General features: G+C 37.2%; 2 protein-coding genes across 2 annotated transcripts in view; one reads left to right on the top strand and one right to left on the bottom strand.

Moving 5' to 3' along the window:
- LOC136236268 (ATP-binding cassette sub-family C member 4-like) overlaps positions 1–10,810 on the bottom strand; it is a 21,098-nt gene extending 10,288 nt beyond the window's left edge. Inside the window, exons 1-3 of the mRNA XM_066026399.1 lie at positions 10,748–10,810; positions 10,544–10,693; positions 4,293–4,403 (exon numbers count right to left, since the gene is read on the bottom strand). Of these exons, the coding sequence (XP_065882471.1) occupies positions 4,293–4,403; positions 10,544–10,629 (197 nt within the window). The 5' untranslated portion in view covers positions 10,630–10,693; positions 10,748–10,810. The remainder of the gene's footprint in view (positions 1–4,292; positions 4,404–10,543; positions 10,694–10,747) is intronic.
- Positions 10,803–21,146, top strand: LOC136236267 (ATP-binding cassette sub-family C member 4-like). The gene is made up of 30 exons (XM_066026398.1): positions 10,803–10,913; positions 10,960–11,193; positions 13,503–13,613; positions 14,250–14,367; positions 14,423–14,713; positions 15,262–15,351; positions 15,411–15,574; positions 15,630–15,755; positions 16,107–16,356; positions 16,406–16,615; positions 16,665–16,712; positions 16,766–16,810; positions 16,872–17,063; positions 17,106–17,200; positions 17,252–17,338; positions 17,397–17,493; positions 17,551–17,868; positions 17,926–18,063; positions 18,111–18,148; positions 18,199–18,452; positions 18,898–18,977; positions 19,033–19,183; positions 19,410–19,640; positions 19,708–19,808; positions 19,877–20,077; positions 20,135–20,290; positions 20,345–20,434; positions 20,480–20,652; positions 20,715–20,820; positions 20,870–21,146. The coding sequence occupies exons 2-30, from the start codon at positions 11,093–11,095 to the stop codon at positions 21,035–21,037; spliced, it is 4,230 nt and encodes a 1,409-aa protein (XP_065882470.1). The 5' UTR covers positions 10,803–10,913; positions 10,960–11,092; the 3' UTR covers positions 21,038–21,146.

Here is a 21,146-nt window from a genome sequence, read left to right as displayed (position 1 = left end):
TTACTAACTGTAACATGGGGCATTCAGGCTTTTTGCCTGATATGTATGCACTCAGCCCTTGGGCTGTGGGCATACATGTAAAGCCCTCATGCCTGTGTTACAACTATTACATGTATTATACTGTAAGCCATGCTCATGTGCTCAGTACAATTATAAATTATATGTTGAGGTATAGTGTTGTAGTAATTCCTACTTTTTAGGCTAACCCTGCCCTATTTTACTGATGGTTAACCAATATCCGATTGTAGGTCTCTACAAGTTACAATTGCGTGTACTCTACTAATAGTACAACTTGTAAAGCCAATGCTGTGAGGTTGTACACTTAAATCAACCCAAAACGGGCAACTGGAAACAGTGGAAATGGAAACCTGAAATGTAAAGTGGAAATGGAAAACGAAAATGGTTAAATCGTCATATGAATGTACCCTCCCTTGTTTAGTGGTCACCTCTTAAAGACCACCTCCTCCCTCTTTACAAAGACCAGATGCCGCTTCACATTGTAATGATAGCTAAGTTCCAAACATCTATTTCATCATGGTTTTATCAAAAACAGCTAGATCAGCTGAAAAAGTTAGGCTCTTAATCTCCTTATGAGACCTCATTTTTCTTTGATACAGTCGGTTACAATGTACTAGTTACACTTCACTTGCATGGACTATTTTTGTATAACACATTCTGGTACAAACTAAGTGATAAAGATAGCCAGATGACTTGAGTGAAGTGTGCATGGACACCAAAATATGGGAGATGGCATTGACCCCTTTCTATGAGCCATGAAATACATGTTTAGAGCTCATCAAATATTACCATGTAAAGAGGTGGTCTTTATAAAAGGTTACCATGAAGTGGTCTAATCAATAGTATGCCTTACCTATATCTTTAGAACCTATTTACAATGTAGTCTTTGTACAGAGGGTGGTCATTGTAAAAAGGTGGTCTTTCAGAAGTGACCATTAAGTGAGGTTTTTACTCTAGGATACATGTATACAAGTACAGTATAAGGAAAAATAAGAATTTTAAGTTTGATTATAGGGATCATAAAAAAAGAAGGGAACAAGGGAGGTCACCTACACCTATACAGATATACTTAATCTCTAATTCAGTCATGGTAGGTAGACTAGTATATCGGCAGGTGTAGGCGACCTCCCTTGTTTCCATGATCCCTAATCGAACTTAAAATTCTTAATTTTTCCCTTAATACGTAATTGTTTGTTTACTTTTTTTGTAACATTCCTGCACATACTGCATCAAAAGAAAGGATGGCACCAGAGGTAATGTTTTCAACTGAACATGTGCCCCAAATATCAATTACTGACTTGAAAGTGAAGTGTCCATTACGCTTCACTTTCAGCTATGTTCAGCCCATTTCACAGTACTACAAATGAAGAACAATAGGAGAAGCGCCTCTACTATCAATCCAGTCACCACAAAAAATGTGGATGATTCCTGTAGGGAAGCCATTACGATACCGTGAATCAATGTCTTTAGCTGTCAGCAAAAAGAAATCAGACACAAAGGAGGACAAAGATAAGTCCATGATGCATGCATTGTATGTACTGCGGTATGCCAAAAGGCACATCTTGGGACAAAGCGGCATCAAATAGTGGAAAATTCAAGCCCATATAGCTGTTATTGAGTTACGCTTGTCTGAAGGCATCAGGTAGGCAGGCAGTTAGTTAGTCAGTCAGTATACATCCACTCAAAAACAGCCAAGCTGTGAAAAAATGGTGCGGCCTTAAAAAGCCTGGGTGGAAAAGTTGTGAAATCAAAGGTGGCAGCCAAGAAATCGCTGCATGATGTTAATGCTACTAAATTTTAACAATGCTGACACAGCCATTATTAAAATTTATTAGCATAACATCATTGCAGCCATTTCTTGGCCACCACCTTTGATTTCACAACTTTTTTCACCCAGGCTTTTTAAGGCCGCACCATTTTTTCACAGCTTGGCTGTTTTTGAGTGGATTTCACTTATTTTTGCACTTTATAAGGCCCCAAAACCAGCCTATGGCTGACTTAGGGATTTGTTTTTACTCACATTTATTCTTATCTATACAGACACAATGATGATTATTGAAGATGGCACTCCTATTGCTTAAGAGGTTTAATGATGATCCTTTATTACTGTCCTCATCAACTCAATTCAAATCTTTGGATCTATTTAGAAGCTTTTTTGGTGCAATCGCTGACATATGGACATCTACTCCTTTAGACATCAGACTGAGAGGCTCTGCTGTTTTGAAACTGTTACAGAGACATCTTTGTGTTTAATTATATGTATGTTGTATGCTCTTTAGATGATATTGTAAATAAAAAAAGATAGAGTTGTAAACGTGTTGTATTGCATGTCTTATTTCAACATTATTGTAATACTCCAATAGAGTGCACATTTTTGTAGAACATAAATAGAATGTTCTAGAACAATCAATCTAGAACTCCATTGGTAGATGTACTGCATGCTTTATTTCAATTTTGGTAATAATAATTGTAATAGATACTTTTATAGAGTGCACATTTTGAGGACTTCTAATAGAACATACATAGAGTGCTCTATATAGAACAATCTAGACCTTTCATTGGTAAAGATCTATTGTATGCTTTACCACAAAATTTGGCAATATTAGTGTAATACTCTACACATTTTTGATAATAGCGCATACATAGAATGTTCTATATAGAACAATCTAGAACTTTCATTGGTACAGATCTATTGTATGCTTTACAGCAAAATTTAGCAATAACTCTAATAGAGTGCACATTTTTGAGTACTTCTAATAGAACACACATAGAATGTTCTAGAACACTCTAGAACAATCTAGAAGATCTGTGCCTTTAATTAACTTGTAACGTAAGCAGATTCAAAGTAGAGTTTTCAAGCAGAAATTAAGTGAAATGATCAGCAAGGATAGCAGTGGTTCAGTGGTTAAGGATGCAGGTGCTAGGTGGTCCCTGATTTGAACTCAGGTAAGTTTTTTCTCAACATTTTTTGTGCACCTTTTTTACCCCGTGGTGACTACTCTATTAGAGTATCTCAATCCTGTGATTTTATACTTGTTTGGGTTTGCTTTATAACTTTGTAGCTATAAGTCTGTTGCCTTTCTAACCATCAAAAGACACTGCTACGATGATCAGCCTATGTACACATGAATTTTCAAGTTATTCCCATACTCGGTTTACCCTGTAGCCATGACAAAAGTTTCATATTTTTTACATGAATAAATGCTCATAACTCCTTGGATATTTATCAGATTCATAGCAAACTTGGTATGCGAATTCACCTTTATATGCTCTTCATTTGTGCCAAAGATTGATGCAATTGAGTTACACATTTGCATTTTACCAAACGGTACGGTAGTACCGTTTAAGTAGGGATCGCGGCAAAAAATTCACGTGCCACCAAACAAATTACTTAAGTAAAAGTAGCTGGCAACAGAAAGAGTGGAGCAGCCAAGAATGACTGCTTATACAACTAAGCAAAGTTGTAATATTGGACCCTTGTCATTGACTTGTACTTGTGCTCTACATTCAGTCTTGTTGCATTCACAATTATTACCTTTGAACTATAATTGGCCACCTTTTTGTCTACACTGACTATTGAACAAGGCAGCCAAATTGCTAGCCAATTAAAACTAAAAGGAATTAATTGGGAATGTAACAATACTGAATGTAGAGCATGAGTCAATGATAGGGGTCCAATATTGACACTTTGTTTATTACAGTTAACAATCATTCTTGGTTGCTCCAGATATCAGCTCTTTCTGTTGCTAGCTACATTTACTTTCATGGACGCACCTTTTTTACAGCCAAGCTGTTTTGCATGTAGTACAACATACCCAAAGTAAATATTATTACTAAACACACACTATGTACTTGGTATAGATAGCAAATTGGTATTACAGCAAAATAAATAACAGATTCTATCTTTGTGAAACCACCACAGGCTGCAATTATTTGTAACAGAAAAAGTTATATATAATAAAATTATAGGAAAAGTTGTTAAAATAGCAGCAGTATTTGTATGAGAATCCACCAATTACTATCATGTACTAGTTACTAGTGATCAAGCCAATAACTTCTATGTGGTTAGGACTACAACTGCAAACAGTCTCGATGTATCCTCATTACATCCTGAAAAAGTTCAGCAAACCCATCAGCTGTTTGTCATAATTATTGTAAAAGTTTTCTTGCTTGTGAAGTTGTAAAGGTTTTCTACCTTATATGTCGCTCATTCACATAAGGTATTTGGTGTAGAAGAACTGTTATACAGTAATACACATTTTACAGTATGTTACTTTTTAAATCCTTTAAACAGTTCCTGTGATCTTGCTTCCTTGGAAATTGCATACAAATCTTCCTGTTTTAGCTCTCTTTGGTACCCAATCCATGTCAATGGATTTAACCAGCTGTGGAAATATTTATTTGAGCTCAGCAACTTACTATAACATCTCAATTACTACCAATTAACAAATTTCATATGTAACCAAAAAAGATTATATAGCTAACCTCAGTCTATATAGCTAACCTTAGTAGCTAACCTTAGTAGCTAACCTTAGTAGCTAACCTTAGTAGCTAACCTTAGTCAGAATTAAGAAAAGATCATACAAGCTATGTATTATCAGAATAATTAGTAACACATCATTTCAGACTTACAAATTATTCAACTTCCATTAAAACAGTCACACATCCTGGGATGCATGATACATAGTAATTTTCCCCTACCAATTAATCCAGTGGTATGGTTTGGTCATGTGAAATATCTAAGTCAATTGTTGCTGCCGCATGCTTAGAGCTAACTTGTTTTATACATAGTGGTGCCACAACATGGGGCTTGTGTCACCCTGTCAACTGTTATAATTGATTACCTAAACCCACAATCCTTGGTACCAGCACCCTGAGAGGCAACTGACATGTACTAATTAGTACTGTTTTTGTTGTTGTATTAAACTCTTTAGCTCTAGAATTATTGCGATATGTCGGATGACCCGGAGGCAAAGTGTGACCAGGCAAGAGTCACATGAAGAGCAAATCACAGGAGTGGATGAAATTATTGGAACCAATCCATTGACCGCAGAAGGTACAGCATGACTGAAGGTGATCTTCAAGCAACTAGACAGAAAAAGCAACTATCATTAGTGATTTTGTTTGAGAGATATATTCCTTATGCAAATTAAGAAAATGAAGTTAAACACGAAGTCAAACAGAGAATGTAACTGCTAAAATGATTGAGTATAATCATTGAATCGATGAAACCAAACACTGTTTCCACCGTAACTGTTGATGTCACTCTACCTAATGCTAAAGTGAATGTTCATGCCAAGTTACCGAAGCTAGTCTTGCCACAATACAAAGTGGTTGGGACTCATTTGACTCAGCAGTCCACCAGAATGTACAGATTTCAAAGGTAGACAAATTCAATTACAGAAAGTCATTTATCCAAAATAAAAAAAAGACTGTTCTACTACAGAATTTTGAGTACATATGTATGTTCTATTAGAGTATTTCAGCTCTGTGTACATAGAAATTTAAAGGATCATAGAAATAGAAAGCAGTGAAACAAGGCAGATTCCCCACACCTGGAGATATACTAGTGGACATTTAATCCCTATTTCTGTAATCCTTATCAAACTTAAATTTTTTTCTTGTTTATTTACTTTATTGTAACATTATTATGACTGGTACATATTGCATTAGAAGAGAAAATGGTGGCAGACTTATTGAATGTACGCCCCAACTGAACAGCCATTATGGTTCATTTCAGTTGCATTAAGCCTGTTACACAGCATTGCAAACGAGAACACTACAAGAAGCACAATCAATCCAATCACTACGGAAAACTCAGACGATTCCTGCTACAAACATAGGGAAAGTCATCACGTGGTGCTACTGTAAATCGACACCTTGAGCTGTTAACAAAGAGAAATGGAAGTCCACGATGCATGTATTATATGTACTGTGGCATACCAAAAGGTACCTGTTGGGTTGAACAGTGAAAAAATCAAGCCTGTGGCCTTAGCCATTATGGAGTTAAAGGCACCAGTCAGTCAGTCAGTGTGGAAGGAAGGGAGAGCCATTAGGGTTGGAGGGAAAATAATAAAAAGAAGTTTGTACAGTAGATTGAAGGCTTTCGCTAGTGATATCACATGAAAATAGCCAATCAGATACTCTGTAAGAATTTGAAAAAGCTTGCCTATCATTGGTTGGTTTTCACATGAGTACAACCGACAACCAACAGGCAAAACCCTGTACTCCGTAGTCTCAGACCTTTTTGTTTTTGGGTGGAGAAAAGAGGATCTGGTGTTACTCCAAGAGCGATTTTGTTCTGGCTATTGTAAGCCCTTTTCTCCCACCCAAATACAAAAGTAGACATACCAAGTCTCAAGCATTGTGTGTGAGTCCATTTGCATGCAGTCTCACACTCAAACACATGAAACAGCTTATCTCACATACTGCAGAGTAATACCCTTCTCAGAGCTATCTTGAACGTTTGCCATCAATTACAAGCTTAAGTCCAACCACATGTACTTATGATTAATTATGTATATATTACATTAGAAGTGTGGTAGCTATAAATAACAGCAATATGCGCGCATGGACCCATTACGAGGTGGCAGAGGATGTAGTGTGTGGCCAGTGCTACTATTCAATGTGATTGGTTCTGGAGATCATTCATTATTGAACAGAAGTTGAGAATTATCAATGAGACATGAAAGTGATCACACCTCAATTTGAAGAAAAGCAGATGAAGCGAGTACACTAATATGATAGATGCATCACGTCGTTAATGTATGGGGAACTAGTAGCTTACATCTTGTAAATGACAATCACTCCTGTCTTTTTTTTTTTTTTTGAACCATCAGATGAGATGAATCAATACAGTACAATACAGTAAACTAGTCATGCAAAGCAACATATAAGTTAAGCCAAAGTTTCTCACACTGCAAAAAAAGTGTTTGATAAAGCAGCAGCAATTGCCATCACCATGTCTCAAAGGATATTCTTTGTTCGTAGTAATTTGATAATTTTTTTTCATCATTACCATGCTTTAATTTGGTCCTAAGACTGATAACAATGGGGGCTATGCTGTTATATCAAGAGCATGAAATTGTTCTAGTTGGGGGTAATCTCACTCCTGAATGATTCTGAAACTTGGAATCTCTGCAAAAGGGGAAAAGGTCTGGGCACGGGGCAATCGGAAACAGTAGAAATGGAAGAAAATGGAAATGGTCAAATCGTTGTAAATTCACATGTATCCTAGAGTAAAAACCTCACTTAGTGGTCACCTCTTAAGACCACTTTTATACAAAGACCACATTATAATTAGGTTCTAAAGATAGCTAAGGCATACTTAATGATCAAATTGATTAGACCACTTAATGGTCACCTTTTATGAAGACCATCTCTTTATAAAGACCACCTTTTTACATGTTAATATTTGATAAGCTTCAAATGTGTATTTCATGACTCACAGAAAGGGGTCAATGTCATCTCCCATATTTTGGTCCACATTTCACTCAAGTCATCTACCATAATTCCTTAGTTTGTACCAGAATGTGTCATACAAAAATAGCCCATGTAATGAAATGTAGCTAGTACACTACAACTTACCATATCAGTGAAAAATGAGGTCTCATAAGGAGGTGATGATTAGTCTTTTTTACCTGACTTAGCTAGTTGTATTGATAAAGTCATGAAATAGATGTTTGCTATTATTACAAGTACACAAAAAATTGGAAATTTCAACTACAGTATACGAACCATAGCACATCGATAAAAAGTAGTGAAATAAGCTGGAGTAGTGCACGATATTAAATCACAGTAAGAAGTGTTATATCCCTACCATAGGCGGTGGAAGGGGGGGGGGGGGGGGGGGGGGCTAGGGGGCTGAAGCCCCCCCTCAGAATGATATCACACCGAAATTATCTTTCTTTGAGTGGGGCTGAAAACCGTGATAAAGATTGAGATATTCTAATAGAGCAGTCACTCTAATAAAGTAGTCAGTGTGTAGCGAGCTATGTAAGGATTTTTATGTAGTTTATTAGCTAGAAATGGTAGCTGGTGAGGTGGAAAGCTCTTGTCAGTTAATTGTGACCTTTTTTAATCTTTTTTTTTGGTCTCACCTTACCAAACTATAGAAATAAGTCTGGGTCAGCCCAGCCCCCCCTCATATCAACTACTTCCTCCGCTGCTGATCCCTACTGTACCATAATGGAAATGCACAGTAGGGACATAACACTTTTTATTGTTTTACTATGATTTAATATCTACTTCAACTTGTTTCAGTACTTTTTATCGATGTGCTATGGTTCCTACTCTAGTTGAAAATTCCAAATTTTTTGTGTACTTGTTTGTTAACGGTTTTGTAAAATAATTATGAACCCACGCATACCACATCAAAAGAAATGGTACCACACGCCCCAGCTGCCAATTACCGTTTGAAAAGTGAAGTATTCATTATGCTTCGTTGTCAGCTACGTTCACCCCGTTACACAGCATTACGAATCAAGAACTGTTTGAAAAGCACCTCTGCAATCAAAGTAGCGACTATGCAAAATGCGGACAATTTCTGTTATGAAGGGAAGCCATCTTGTGCTACCACCAAATTGACACCTTTCGCTCTCAGCAAAGATGAATGGAACACAAAGGAGGACACTGGTAACTCCATGAAGAATGCATTGTATGTAGTGCGGTATGCCAAAAGGCACGTGTCTAGCTGAAGTGACATTGAACAGTGAAAAAGTCAAGCCTGTAGCCTTAGCCGTTATTGAGTTATGCTTGTCTGAAGGCATCAGTTAGTTATTCAGTCAGTCAGTCAGTAGAAAATTCTGTTTAATAATTCTTTTAAAAATTCTGTAGTAACTTGTTGAAAGCGTTTCGGGTTGATCTGAAGGCTTAGTTTTACCTAACCAATACTGCTTCATTGTCATCAGGGAAAAGTGAGGCTGGTTTTGGGATGATGTTTTTTCAAGGGCCATCCATGCCTACACCTTTGTAGTACCTACTATACCTTTTCATACACACTTTATGTAACAACTCTGGATAGGCTGTAGGACCAAGTGTCCTACAGACCTTCAGCTAGGCATTCCAGCCTGATTTTTAAATTTTGGAAAAATGGACTTTTTATATGCTCAATAGATAGAGTATTGATTGCTGATCTCAGAAATATATAGTTTGTTGAGTTGGAATTAACTACTTTGGCATGCACAGTGCTTTAAAACTGAAAAAAGGTACATTTTTTCTCTGGGGTTCCCCATACATTTTAAAGAGAAAAATGGCACAATTGAATCAGGAAGCCATCTAGCAATCTGGACTGTCTTGAAACTGCAGTTGCTTCTAGCTGCAAGTTTGTACATATAATGAGAGTAACTTCAGATGCTATCGGATCTCAGCGATCTTTGTATGCTTTGTAGTGAGCAAATATGTTTCACCTACTGCACACTTCTCAATACAATGGTGCATACCTACAGGCAAGAGGCTATCTCAAGTAAGTAAAAACATCAAGTTAACAACTTATAAAGGTAAACAACTAAAGTGGAGGTGCCACAATGATGCAACAATACCTAAGGTGGAGTTGTGGTTTCAATTACGGCATTGTTATGCTGACTTTGAAGTGGTTTGTATTTTTGAGCTGATGACACAGCCATCAGAAAATTGCTCTGGAGCTGAAAATCGCTAACCCGAGCAAAGTAACTATGCACTTTAAAGTAAGCACCAGTGACTACCTTCCAGCCAACACTACGTTTTTTAAAATTTTAAAGTATTCTACATACATTACAAGGCTGAAAAAAATTACAAAACAACACAAAACTTACTTATATGTAACGCGCACTACAAAACTAAGATTTTCATGATGATCAGCGTGTGGACAAACCCCATAGCGATTTTCATCCTCATTGGAGCTCAGACTACGGAGCAATCCCAAGTCAAACGCGAGTTGTTGTTTTGTGCCAGGGTTCTATTGGGGAATATACGGAGAAATTTTTTATTAAAAAATCTCGGATACTGGAATGCCTACTTCAGCACTTGTGCTGTAAAGCCTTAATAAAAAAATGTACAGTACTATGGTACTGTATGATGTGAAGAGATGGTATTTATAAAGAGGGTGGTCTTATAAAATGTGACCATGAAGTGGTCTTATAAGGTCAGCATGCCTTAGAGATCTAATTACAGTGTGGTCTTTGTACGAAGGTGGTCTTTATAGGAAGGTGGTATATTTAAGAGCTGGCCACTAAACAAGGGCTTTACTCTATGATACATTTATATGACGATTTGACCATTTCTGTTTTCCATTTCCAGTTTACATTTCCACTGTGTCCAATTGCTCCTGGGGACATACTAGTCTGCGCCTGCTAGCTACGAGCTTCTATAGAATCTCAATCTCTGAAATTGTTTTTAGATAAACCATAATTTAATCTTAATTTGTGATTTGTTGTAACCTCCCTGAATATAACTGTACTTTCAGTATTCTTAATTACAATCATGAAGCAAAACTATTTCGAAAACTAGCGAATCTCCATGCGTACTTCACCAGTTACTAGAAGCTTACCAGAAGAACAGTTTTGAGATAGGATTTGCCTGCTTTATGGGATCCTTTGCTAGCAGTTCGTCATGTTCTGAGGTTTTATCAGCCATCAGACTGATCACGTCACGAGCAAAGCCACGAAGTACGATCCACAACTCGATCCACAACCACAAACTGTAGAAGTACATTTAATACACTAACAGGACTCACTTTATATCGTCTCCTTACCTACAAGTGCATCTTACAGAAAAACGCTGCCCAAGAGGATAGTTATAAGCGCCACGTCGATAATTAAGCATCTGCGCGAAAGGGCCAGTACACTGTATACTTGCTCCCAACTGATAACAGATCGAGTAACAGATGGATCAGGGTATCCTCGATGGCAAAACGATAGGTAAAGAGCACTTGTGTTACTGTCAGGCAATGTCGTTCTTCTTCAGTGTATCTGGTTGTGGTTTAAATCCAAGGAACGTCTGGATCGAGGGAGGGAGGGAGATCGATCGCCGGTCACGACGTCAGCCTATTATTTTGTATTACTAGACTAGTCGTCATCTTACTACATCTAACCCAGTCATGACTGATAAAACAGAACACGAGATGGCTCGTTACGAACAGCCTGAGCCAGCAAAGAATCCCATGAAACAAGCAAATCTCATCTCAAAACTGTTCTTCTGGTAAGATTTAAGCTGTGGCACTAGCATCATTGTTACATCCTGATTTTGTGAACATTACTTTGGTGAATTACAGGGGCGGATCCAGGACCTGGCAAGGGGAGGGGCACAAACAGGCCAAGTTGTAGGTGGTTAGGGAGAGTCAGATTCTGTTGTTAGTTGCTGCATTTTTGTGCAGCAAATAATACACCTCTTAGTAGTATCTCACTGTTGATTTTTACCATTTTGACCTTTGTGAAGTCTTAAAAACTGTTTAAATAGCTCTGAATGTCTTAAACAACAGCAACACAATAATTATTTTAGAGGCGCTTAGTACGCACGAAAGTGCAGGGTGACAATTTCATAGCTAGTTTGAGTTTGGTTCGCTTTGGTTTCAGGTGAATTTGTAATAAATGCTAATAAATGTGCATATTTTCATGAGTTATATAAGCTGATCTTGGCCTGACATAAAGTTGTAATAGTATGAGAAGTAGCTATGGCTCCTCCACAAGGTCACTGGGGGGGGGGGGGGGGGCATTTGCCCCAAATGCCCCATCCTGGATCCGCCATTGAATTAAAGAAATTTGATAGGGACTTAGTAAATAGCAGTCGGACAGATTTTTCGGGGAGGATGGGGGGTGTGACACCTTCACAATCTGTACGATGATTTGAAATCAATTTGAAACCTCATTTGTGATTTAAGATCTGATTTGTGATTTGAAAATTCACGCAATTGCAATTGTGTATTTGTGAGGTTACTACTGGGTTCTGAAGGACAATTATTTTTTTCTGCATCCTTCAATGTATTATGCAGCAGGTTTCATCTACATTAAGATCCAACTGTATTCTATAAAGTAGATTGTGTGATGACTCAATTGCACTTGATTACTCTTGACATATTATTGACATACTTGATAAGTTTCTGCATGGTAATTTTTTTTCATTATTATGAAGGAGAGTTTGGCAAACTGTAGTCAAGTCTTCTATCCATACTGCAAGGGGTGCCACTAAAAGGTTACAATGTAATTGTCATTGGTAAAAGGGAACTTGTTTGATTAGTGGCTATAGTGCCAGCCTAAAGAATAACTACTGTGTAGACAGCAGGCTGGCATGCAACTACCCTCAACTGCTACCTTTCAAAAACATGAAATTGATATGTTATACATGAATACGCAACCTTTGCCTGGTTGTGCAACTGGATGTCCGGATAACTATACGGGTCAACCAGTTACGTAACCGGGCAAATAAATGTTGTTGTGCACAGATACGCAACCATTGCACAACCGCCTAGGACCTCTGATGTGGTGGAATTACATGCATGCTAGAGTGAATGTCACCTTTGGCTGTACTTTTGTCGGTTATCCTGCACACATGAAAAGTAGCTAAAGTTACTCTACATGACGTATAGCTGTATGGTAAGTTATAGCTATATTTTTATGTAGCTTCTGATGACTCACAAGCTTTGCATGGCCGCTTCAAACGTTCCTAGGTCTATACTCTATTCACTGCATGCATGGGTAACTACTCCAGCTTATTCTAATAACCAGATAATTCAATCAATTAACGCATAGATTTTTTGAAGTGGCCAAAATTCTTCTCCATGCAACTTAACTGCATGAGTGCTGCTATTTTCCACCTCAGTCTGCTGCAGAAGCTGCTTGTAGCATACTGTTTCTTGCAGCTGTTTTTGTGATTTGCTGGTGCTTGTGGCTTGTTGCTTGCAACTAACTGCTGCTTGTGACTTGTGGCTTGTTGCTTCTGCTAGTGCCTGCAACTAACTGCTGCTGTGGCTGTTAATGTTATTGCTTTGTGCAGCTCATGCTTAATTCTACTTCTTACAGCTTGCTTTCACTATACTGTTTGCTGCTGCTACTGCTACTGCTGCATGAATAAAAATTATGTTTTCTCTCTTACTGTCACACTGTGATGCTGGCTTTCATGGCTGCACAACACACTACTGTGTCTAGGACACCTTACTTCATGTAAGTTTTTGATTTGAGTCCTGTTGTGTTTTAAGTCCTGGATATCTGTATTCCATATGACATGAGATAAATTAATGTTCTGAGAATTGTAATTGAATTATCAATAGCTTAATTGTGTCAAGTGTAGTTTAGGTTATTTATGATGGCAGATAGCTAGTGTTTGTAACTGTCAGATAACCATCTTCTAGTGACTGAAGTTATAAATGCACACATGCTAGTCATTACATTTGACTAATTCAGTAAACTCAGTGTATGAACACAATTACATACAAAGTGACTTAATAATTGCACATTGCATGGATGTTGCTACTGAGATATTGTAATAGCTGTATCGCTATAATGTTTCTACAGCTGGCTAAACTCACTGACATGGATTGGGTATAGGAGAGAACTTAAACAAGAAGATCTTTATGCCATTCCTGAGGAAGCAAGATCACAAGAACTACTAAAAGATTTCAAAAAGTAACACATTTTTGATAATGCCAAGTTACACTTCCTTTCTCTAAATACCAGCCATGCACAAGTAGCTTATTGTACGTATGAACAAAACACTCTTCTGAAACTTGGTTACCAAATATGCTAGCTATATACGCGTAAATAATATGTAAATATACATATCGGGAGAAATTCTTTTGTGAAAGGATAAACAATTGATGGATTGACTTTATTACTTTAGTTGATGTGCCATGTCATTGCAGAAAAATTGTAGAACCATTAAAGTTTTTGCTTTACATTATGTAGCTGTGTGAGGGACTCAGTGGACTCTGGACCAAACTACAGCCTTTAGTTGTATATACATTTTTGGCATGGTATTCTGTTATTTACAAAATATATTGTTGTTTGCTACTATGAGTAACATGTAATATCAATTTGCTAGGCTGCATGTACACACATGCACACAGCATGCACAAATCTTCTATTTGCATGGACAAAGATCAATTCTTGTACTGTATGATGTTAGGTTGATGCTTGTCCACAAACACACTATAAACTTTTTAGATGGCAGTATTTAAAACCATATCGTGTAGCCTATAAATTGATGCTTACTTGATAACTCTGTTATATGTAAAACAGTAAATCTTTATATTTGACTTATAGATATTGGGACCTTGAACTAAAACGAAAGCAGATAGGCAAAAAGCCACGACTGTGGTTTGCCTTGCTTCGGCATTTCAAAGGAATAATGATTCTCTATGGTGTCATGTTCTATTTTGAGGTAAATTTCAATTACCGATATTTGTAACATTATTTCTAAAATTATTGCTTTAAAGCTACTAATATTTATGGCACAAGCTGTACTAGTGGGGTATCTATCACAATACTTCTGTGAGAAGAATAGTTTGGAGGAGGAACTGTCTCTACTAAGGAGAACTAATGACACCAATTCAGTGGATAGAGTAGAGGAAGAGATCAGAGTGACAACCAGAAATGCTTATTTGTATGCAACTGGGATGTCACTACTTGGATTTTTGGTAGCAGTTCTTCATGCCTGGGTGTTTTACTTCAGTGGTACAACTGGAATGAAAATGAGGATACTGCTTACTGCAGCCATTTATAATAAGGTGGCTGTTTGTGATGATTATATTATTGATGCATGCTTTGAGAACTGATGCATGCTTTGAGAATTTTTTAGTGACATTAAAGTACATGTAGTGTTTTCCCCTTTGATTGTTCCACCCTATACTTTTCACATTAGAAAGAAATCGGACTCTAAATGTAGTCCTTTCTTTTACACTGGAGTGTACACGTAAACAACAAATCAACTGCAAAATACATAACCACACAACATAAAAAATGCAACAACAGCATTCAACTGTAAAGTTTACCAACACTAAATCAACCAACAAATACAAAATCAAACCGTTACGATAAAAAAGAAGTTGAGCACAAATGGATACATATTTTGTTTTGTAAGAGATAACGTGGTAGTCAATATGGAGTTCATGGTTTTGTGAAATTCATACAATTCACGTTGTTATTATGTCCATCACAACCCTAATGGCATGTGTTACATTATGTTATACATTATGTTAACATGCAATGATAATCACAACTGTACTTGTGCATCGTGTGTATTCTTTATAGATGTTACTTTTACTTCCTCACTTAGACTTTGCATCTATCCCACTCCACTATTGGACAGTTATCCATCGGACACATTGTTAATCTTGCCTCTAATGATGTTCAGAAATATGACTTGGTAATAGTGGACGTGTTGTGCAACAAAGACTATCCATGATTACCCTTCTACTATTGTAGGGTTTGGAATTCTTTCATTCATGGTGGATGTTTTTGTTGTCTGCTCCAGTGGCTATATACTTGTTGTGGATTGAGATAGGGGCCAGCTGTTTGGTTGGTTTGGGTATTCTCTTCTTGCAGCCACCAATTCAGTATTTCTTAGGACGTTTATACACCAAACTGTGGTAAGTTGAGAAAACAATCAATGTAACTGTGTTGGGTCTATCAAATGTGTTGCAGGTTAAAGGCAGCCAAGATGACAGACAAGAGAGTGAGAGTGATGAATGAGATCATCAGTGGTATGAGACTGATCAAGATATATGCCTGGGAGTGGGCATTCCATGAATATGTGAAGAAAATCAGAAAGTTAGTTTATCATCATTATCATGATTTGTTTTTCTCAAAACTTCCTTACCTTAATGTATCATTTGTTCAATACACATCGTTTGTTCAATATGATGTATTAGTTTCTAAGCCTGCTCCAGTGGTGTCTAACTGGCTGAAATTGAAACAAGACAGCAATGAGTTTTCATCTTAGTGGTCAGTTACCTGATATTCCACTTCTGGACACTTGTTCAACTTGTAGACACTATCAAATGATGAATTCCCCAAATACCTCTAGAAAAAAATGACAAGGTTTTACTTCTATAAACTCAAGTGTCAATGCAATTTGTGCAAAAATAGCAGCAAATTATAAAATCATTTGTTGTGTGGTAGGAAGGAGAGCAACATCATCACTCAAGCTAGTATGATAAGGGCATTCAACCAAGCAATGTTTTATTCATTATTGAGCATACTCAGTTTTGTTACATTTTCTACATATGCTGGAGTAGGAAATACTATTACTCCAAAGAAAGTATTTACAGTGATAAGTATTTTCAGTGTTGCAAGATTGCACTATTTTCATACGCTTGTACTTTGTGCACTTGGAATATCAGAAGTTTGGGCAGCTTCAAAACGAATTGAGGTGAACACTATCTTTATATTATACAAGAGTGTGAATTAGTTTAATACAGAAACTACTATTACTACCAGAACTTGGTGATACAATAACTGGTACAGATAGTGATCCAGTCAAGACAACTAGTAGATCATGTTCCCCTAATGTGATGCCTCCTCTTAAGTTGGTCAATGAAGAAATCACTAATGATAGTGGACATGGATCATTGTCCAATGGAGTAACTCCCAGGGTCATAGTCAATAATCTAACAGCATCCTGGACACATGTTAGAGTTTAACAACATATACAGTATCTTCATATGTGTATGTTTGTAGGATAGAGAGAAAGTTGTTTTAAAAGACATCAACTTCAGTGTAGATCAGGTAAGGTGTTTAGTTGGTAGACAGTCAAGTGAGATTATAAGATGATGATATAGTCAAACAGATTACTGGCAGTAGTTGGTCCAGTGGGATCAGGAAAGGTGTGTTGTCTACTAGTTGACTACTCTAACTGATCTCCATCATACTTTACTACTACTATAGTCATCAATACTGCAGTGTCTACTGAGAGAACTAGAAGCATTGGATGGGTCAGTAGACATTGAGGGTAGTGTATCTTATGCAAGTCAGGATCCATGGATATTTTCTGGAACACTAAAGGAAAATATTTTATTTGGACAAGATTATGATGAGGCTTGGTATAACAGAGTAGTGGAGTGTTGCAGTTTGAGGAAGGTTAGTCCTTAATCTTTGAATCACAAATACAGTATACTGTAGGACATTGATGAGATGCCATATGGTGATGAGACTTTGATAGGAGAACGAGGAGTGAACCTTAGTGGTGGTCAGAAAGCTAGAGTGAACCTTGCCAGGTGTGTTTATACCATGTGAGAAGCAGTGATGGTGTAATGTGTTGTGTGTAGGGCTGTGTACAGGGACAGTGACATCATGTTGTTGGATGATCCTCTGAGTGCAGTAGATGCTGCAGTGAGCAGACACCTGTTTGATAGGTATAGAATGTTTAATGTAGTAATGGATTGTAGATGTTAGTGGTGTTATGATTATAAGGTGTATATGTGGAGTGTTAGCTGATAAGTTGGTGATCTTAGTGACCCATCAGTTACAATATGCTGAACATGCAGATCGTATTCTAATACTGAAGGAGGTTTGTATGTTGAGCTAGACAAAGTGATGATAATGTTGTTATTTGCATGTTAAGTAGGGGTGTGTACAAGGATATGGAAATTATGAGGAGTTAACATCAAGTGGTGTTGACCCTACTGAACTATTTGATGATGTAGAGGATAATAGAAAATCAACAGATGTAGTAACCCCAGATATTGTATTAGATGATGTAGCAGAAATTGAAGTTCCCATGTGTTCAAATGATGCACAGCCATTGCTAGTACGGAGGGCACTAAAACTTGATGAACCTTTACATTCTGGTAGTCATATAACATCAAGAGATCAAACATCATTATATTCTGTCCCATCTCTGATGTCTGTACACAATGAGTTTGAAAGATTTAATGATAACTTGGTCAGTATTTTGTATTTTTCTGCAACGTATTTTTATCTTTGTGTGATTATGTACTAGAATAAGGATAATTTAATACCAGAAGAAGAAAGAGCTCATGGCACTATTACCAACAAAACATACTTTTTGTTTGCAAAAGAAGGTGGTGGAAGTCATATAACGACAGCTGGTCTTGTTACATTACTATTGGCAGTAGAGGTTAGAGTTTCATATCTGCAGTTAGGTATTTTATTGCTATTACACAGGCATCTGTGATCTGCACAGACTGGTGGCTGGCTAACTGGTTAGCTAAAACAATAAAAAGTAGTTTATAGCAATCTTACCTAACTGTAGGTCTAGTGAAACAGAATCTTGTTCTCTGGACATTGCTAATGTTACGCTGAATAGTTCTTCTTCTGGTTTCAGCCTTACTACTCACCAAAGAATTGGAATATTTGGCGGACTGGTTGGAATATCTGGTGTACTAATAATATCAAGAGCAATTCTGTGTTATTTCCTCTGCTTTACTGCAGCTCGTAGCTTGCACAGTAAAATGTTTAGGTCAATACTACGAGCACCAGTACTGTTTTATGATACTAACCCAGTTGGTAAGTGATACAAAATGGTAATGACATCATATTTACAGCTCTACATGACATGTTACTCAAAATACTTTACGTGTACAATGCATACGCATGAGCACACACACACGCACACGCGAACATGCATGTATGCATGTACTCACACGTGCACGCGCACACACTTGACTTGACTTGAAGCCAACCATCATGAGATGATGCTGTCCAGGGATGTGGTCACTCTTTCCTATCTTCGACAAGGACAAGTGGTGGTACACTTATGCCTTGCAATATCCTAAATGAGCAATGGCATGTGGCACAAATAAAAGGCTTGTTGAAAGTGCGTGCACACACACACCGTGCATACTACATGCACTACTCATCATTATGTTGTTTTGTTGGGTCTATCTATTTCTGTTAGATGTGAAATATAACATGCTCTTTGATTTTTTATATTTGTATTTCAATGATGTAGGTCGTGTACTTAACAGATTTTCAAAGGATATTGGATTTATGGATACTGTTCTGCCATACAAACTTGTGGATTGTATCACTGTTAGTTCTGTTATGTTTACCATGTTGACTGCATGTCACAATCTTATTTTGCTAGTTTGGATTACGTGTTGCTGGTGCTGTTGTGACTGCCTGTGTGGCCAACTACTGGTTATCCATCCTTGTCATCGCTATATTTGTTCTACTACTTCTATTTCGACATTATTTCTTGTGTACTTCAAGAAATATACAACGACTCGAGGCAATAGGTGAACAATAGCTAGTGTGCTATTCACTGCAACCAATTAAGACCCTTGGCAAATGCTCATGTTTATAGTTGCATAGTCATCTGTTAAAATCTTGTGTGTGATGAAACTTTCATAAAGTAGTTTTGCCTTGTGTATAGCTGTGTCTCACATAACTGTGTTTTCCATGATCTTTGCAATATTTTCAAAAAATTAAAAGATTTAATATACTTTTCTATCTTTTTGTTAGCTCGCAGTCCGGTATATTCCCACATTTCAGCAACCATTCAAGGACTACCTACCATTAGAGCTTACAAGGAGCAAGTTAGATTTCTTAATGTCCACCATTTCTATCAGAATGAACACACCAAAGCATGGTTCATCAAGGTGGCTGCAACTCGCTGGTTTGGAATGAGACTTGACATGTTTGGAGCAGTCTTCATTACATTTCTTGCATTCACCTCTGTTCCTTTGGCTGATGGTAAATGACTAAATTTTTGTGTATTGGTATTATGGTTCTGCTCTATTCCGCACATGTTTGTGTGCAGCTGTTGACCCAGCTTTTGCAGGACTATCATTAGCTTATGCTGCAACTATAAGTGGAATTCTGCAGTATGCTGTTCGTTTAAGTGCAGAAGTTGAAGATCTGGTGAGATTTTTGGCTGCTCAATTAATTTTACATGCAGAGTAATATTTGTGTATGTGTGTGTGATCTAGATGGTATCAGTGGAGAGAGTCATGGCTTATGGTCAACTAGAAGGTGAAGCAGAACTGGAAACTATTCCACATGACAAAGCTCCTCCTCTTCAATGGCCTGACAAAGGAGCGATTGAACTTCACAACACGAAATTTAAATATGCCATTGATTATCCCTATGTGTTGAAGTCAATATCTTTTAGAATTGAATCATGTGAAAAGGTTGATAACTAATTACTATTAGATTGTGACAAGTTGTGTGTATACATTATATATTAGGTTGGTATTGTGGGTAGGACTGGAGCTGGAAAATCTTCATTGTTGGCAGCATTGTTCAGATTAGCAGAACCAGAAGGAGTGTTTGAAATTGATGGAATACAAATAACAGACATAGGACTACATGATCTTCGTAAAAAGATGTCAATTATTCCACAGGTGATGTGTTGTGTATATTGTAGTGAGATTTAGACTAGTGTGTGTATGATACAGGACCCAGTACTGTTCAGTGGAACTGTGAGGTATAACTTGGACCCATTCAATAAACTTGAAGATCACCAACTATGGGATGCATTGGAAGAGGTTTGATGAGATGATATAACAATTGTAGCTAATCACTACATTCAGGTACAACTGAAGGAAGTGATAAGTAATTTGGAGAATGGGTTAGAATCACAAGTGTCCGAAAGTGGTTCTAACTTTAGTGTGGGTCAGAGACAGTTGATGTGTCTAGCAAGAGCACTATTGAGGAGGAACAAGATCCTTGTGATTGATGAAGCAACTGCAAATGTTGACCTAATGTGAGTTACTAAGATGTTATGAGAAGTGAGAGCTGTATGATGGTGACATGTATTGAGTGCAGAACGGATGGTATAATTCAGGAGATGATCCGCAAGAAGTTCAACCATTGTACTATCCTTACTATTGCTCACCGTCTGGAAACAATAATGGACTCTGATAGAGTACTGGTAGGTTAGGATGATAGTGAATGATTGTGTAGATGTTGTTGATTTGTAGGTTTTATCTTCTGGTAAAGTGATAGAGTTTGATACACCATTCAACCTTCTACAGAAACAGCAGTCAGTGTTTCATAGTATGGTAAAGAGAACTGGTCCTGTAGAGTCAACTAAATTGAGAAATATTGCTAACGAAGTGGAAAAATTGAAATTTGGTACTAGATTATAACAAATCATTTCTAAATGTGTTTATCAATAAAAGTATAGCAACAATTCAACATGCACCATATGAGCACGTGTATATTTTATTATCATATTGTATTATAATGAAATTCCAA

The sequence above is a fragment of the Dysidea avara genome, chromosome 10 (genome assembly GCF_963678975.1).
Source record: "Dysidea avara chromosome 10, odDysAvar1.4, whole genome shotgun sequence".
Lineage (NCBI taxonomy): Eukaryota > Metazoa > Porifera > Demospongiae > Dictyoceratida > Dysideidae > Dysidea > Dysidea avara.
Note: the sequence above shows the minus strand (reverse complement) of the source record. Positions and strands in the feature narration are given on the sequence as shown.

Coding starts and splice junctions, on each gene's coding strand:
- LOC136236267 (XM_066026398.1), top strand. CDS start 11,093: ATGACTGATAAAACAGAACACGAGATGGCTCGTTACGAACAGCCTGAG. Junction 11,194..13,502: donor ATCTCAAAACTGTTCTTCTG/GTAAGATTTAAG, acceptor ATGTTTCTACAG/CTGGCTAAACTCACTGACAT. Junction 15,352..15,410: donor ATGTTCAGAAATATGACTTG/GTAATAGTGGAC, acceptor CTACTATTGTAG/GGTTTGGAATTCTTTCATTC.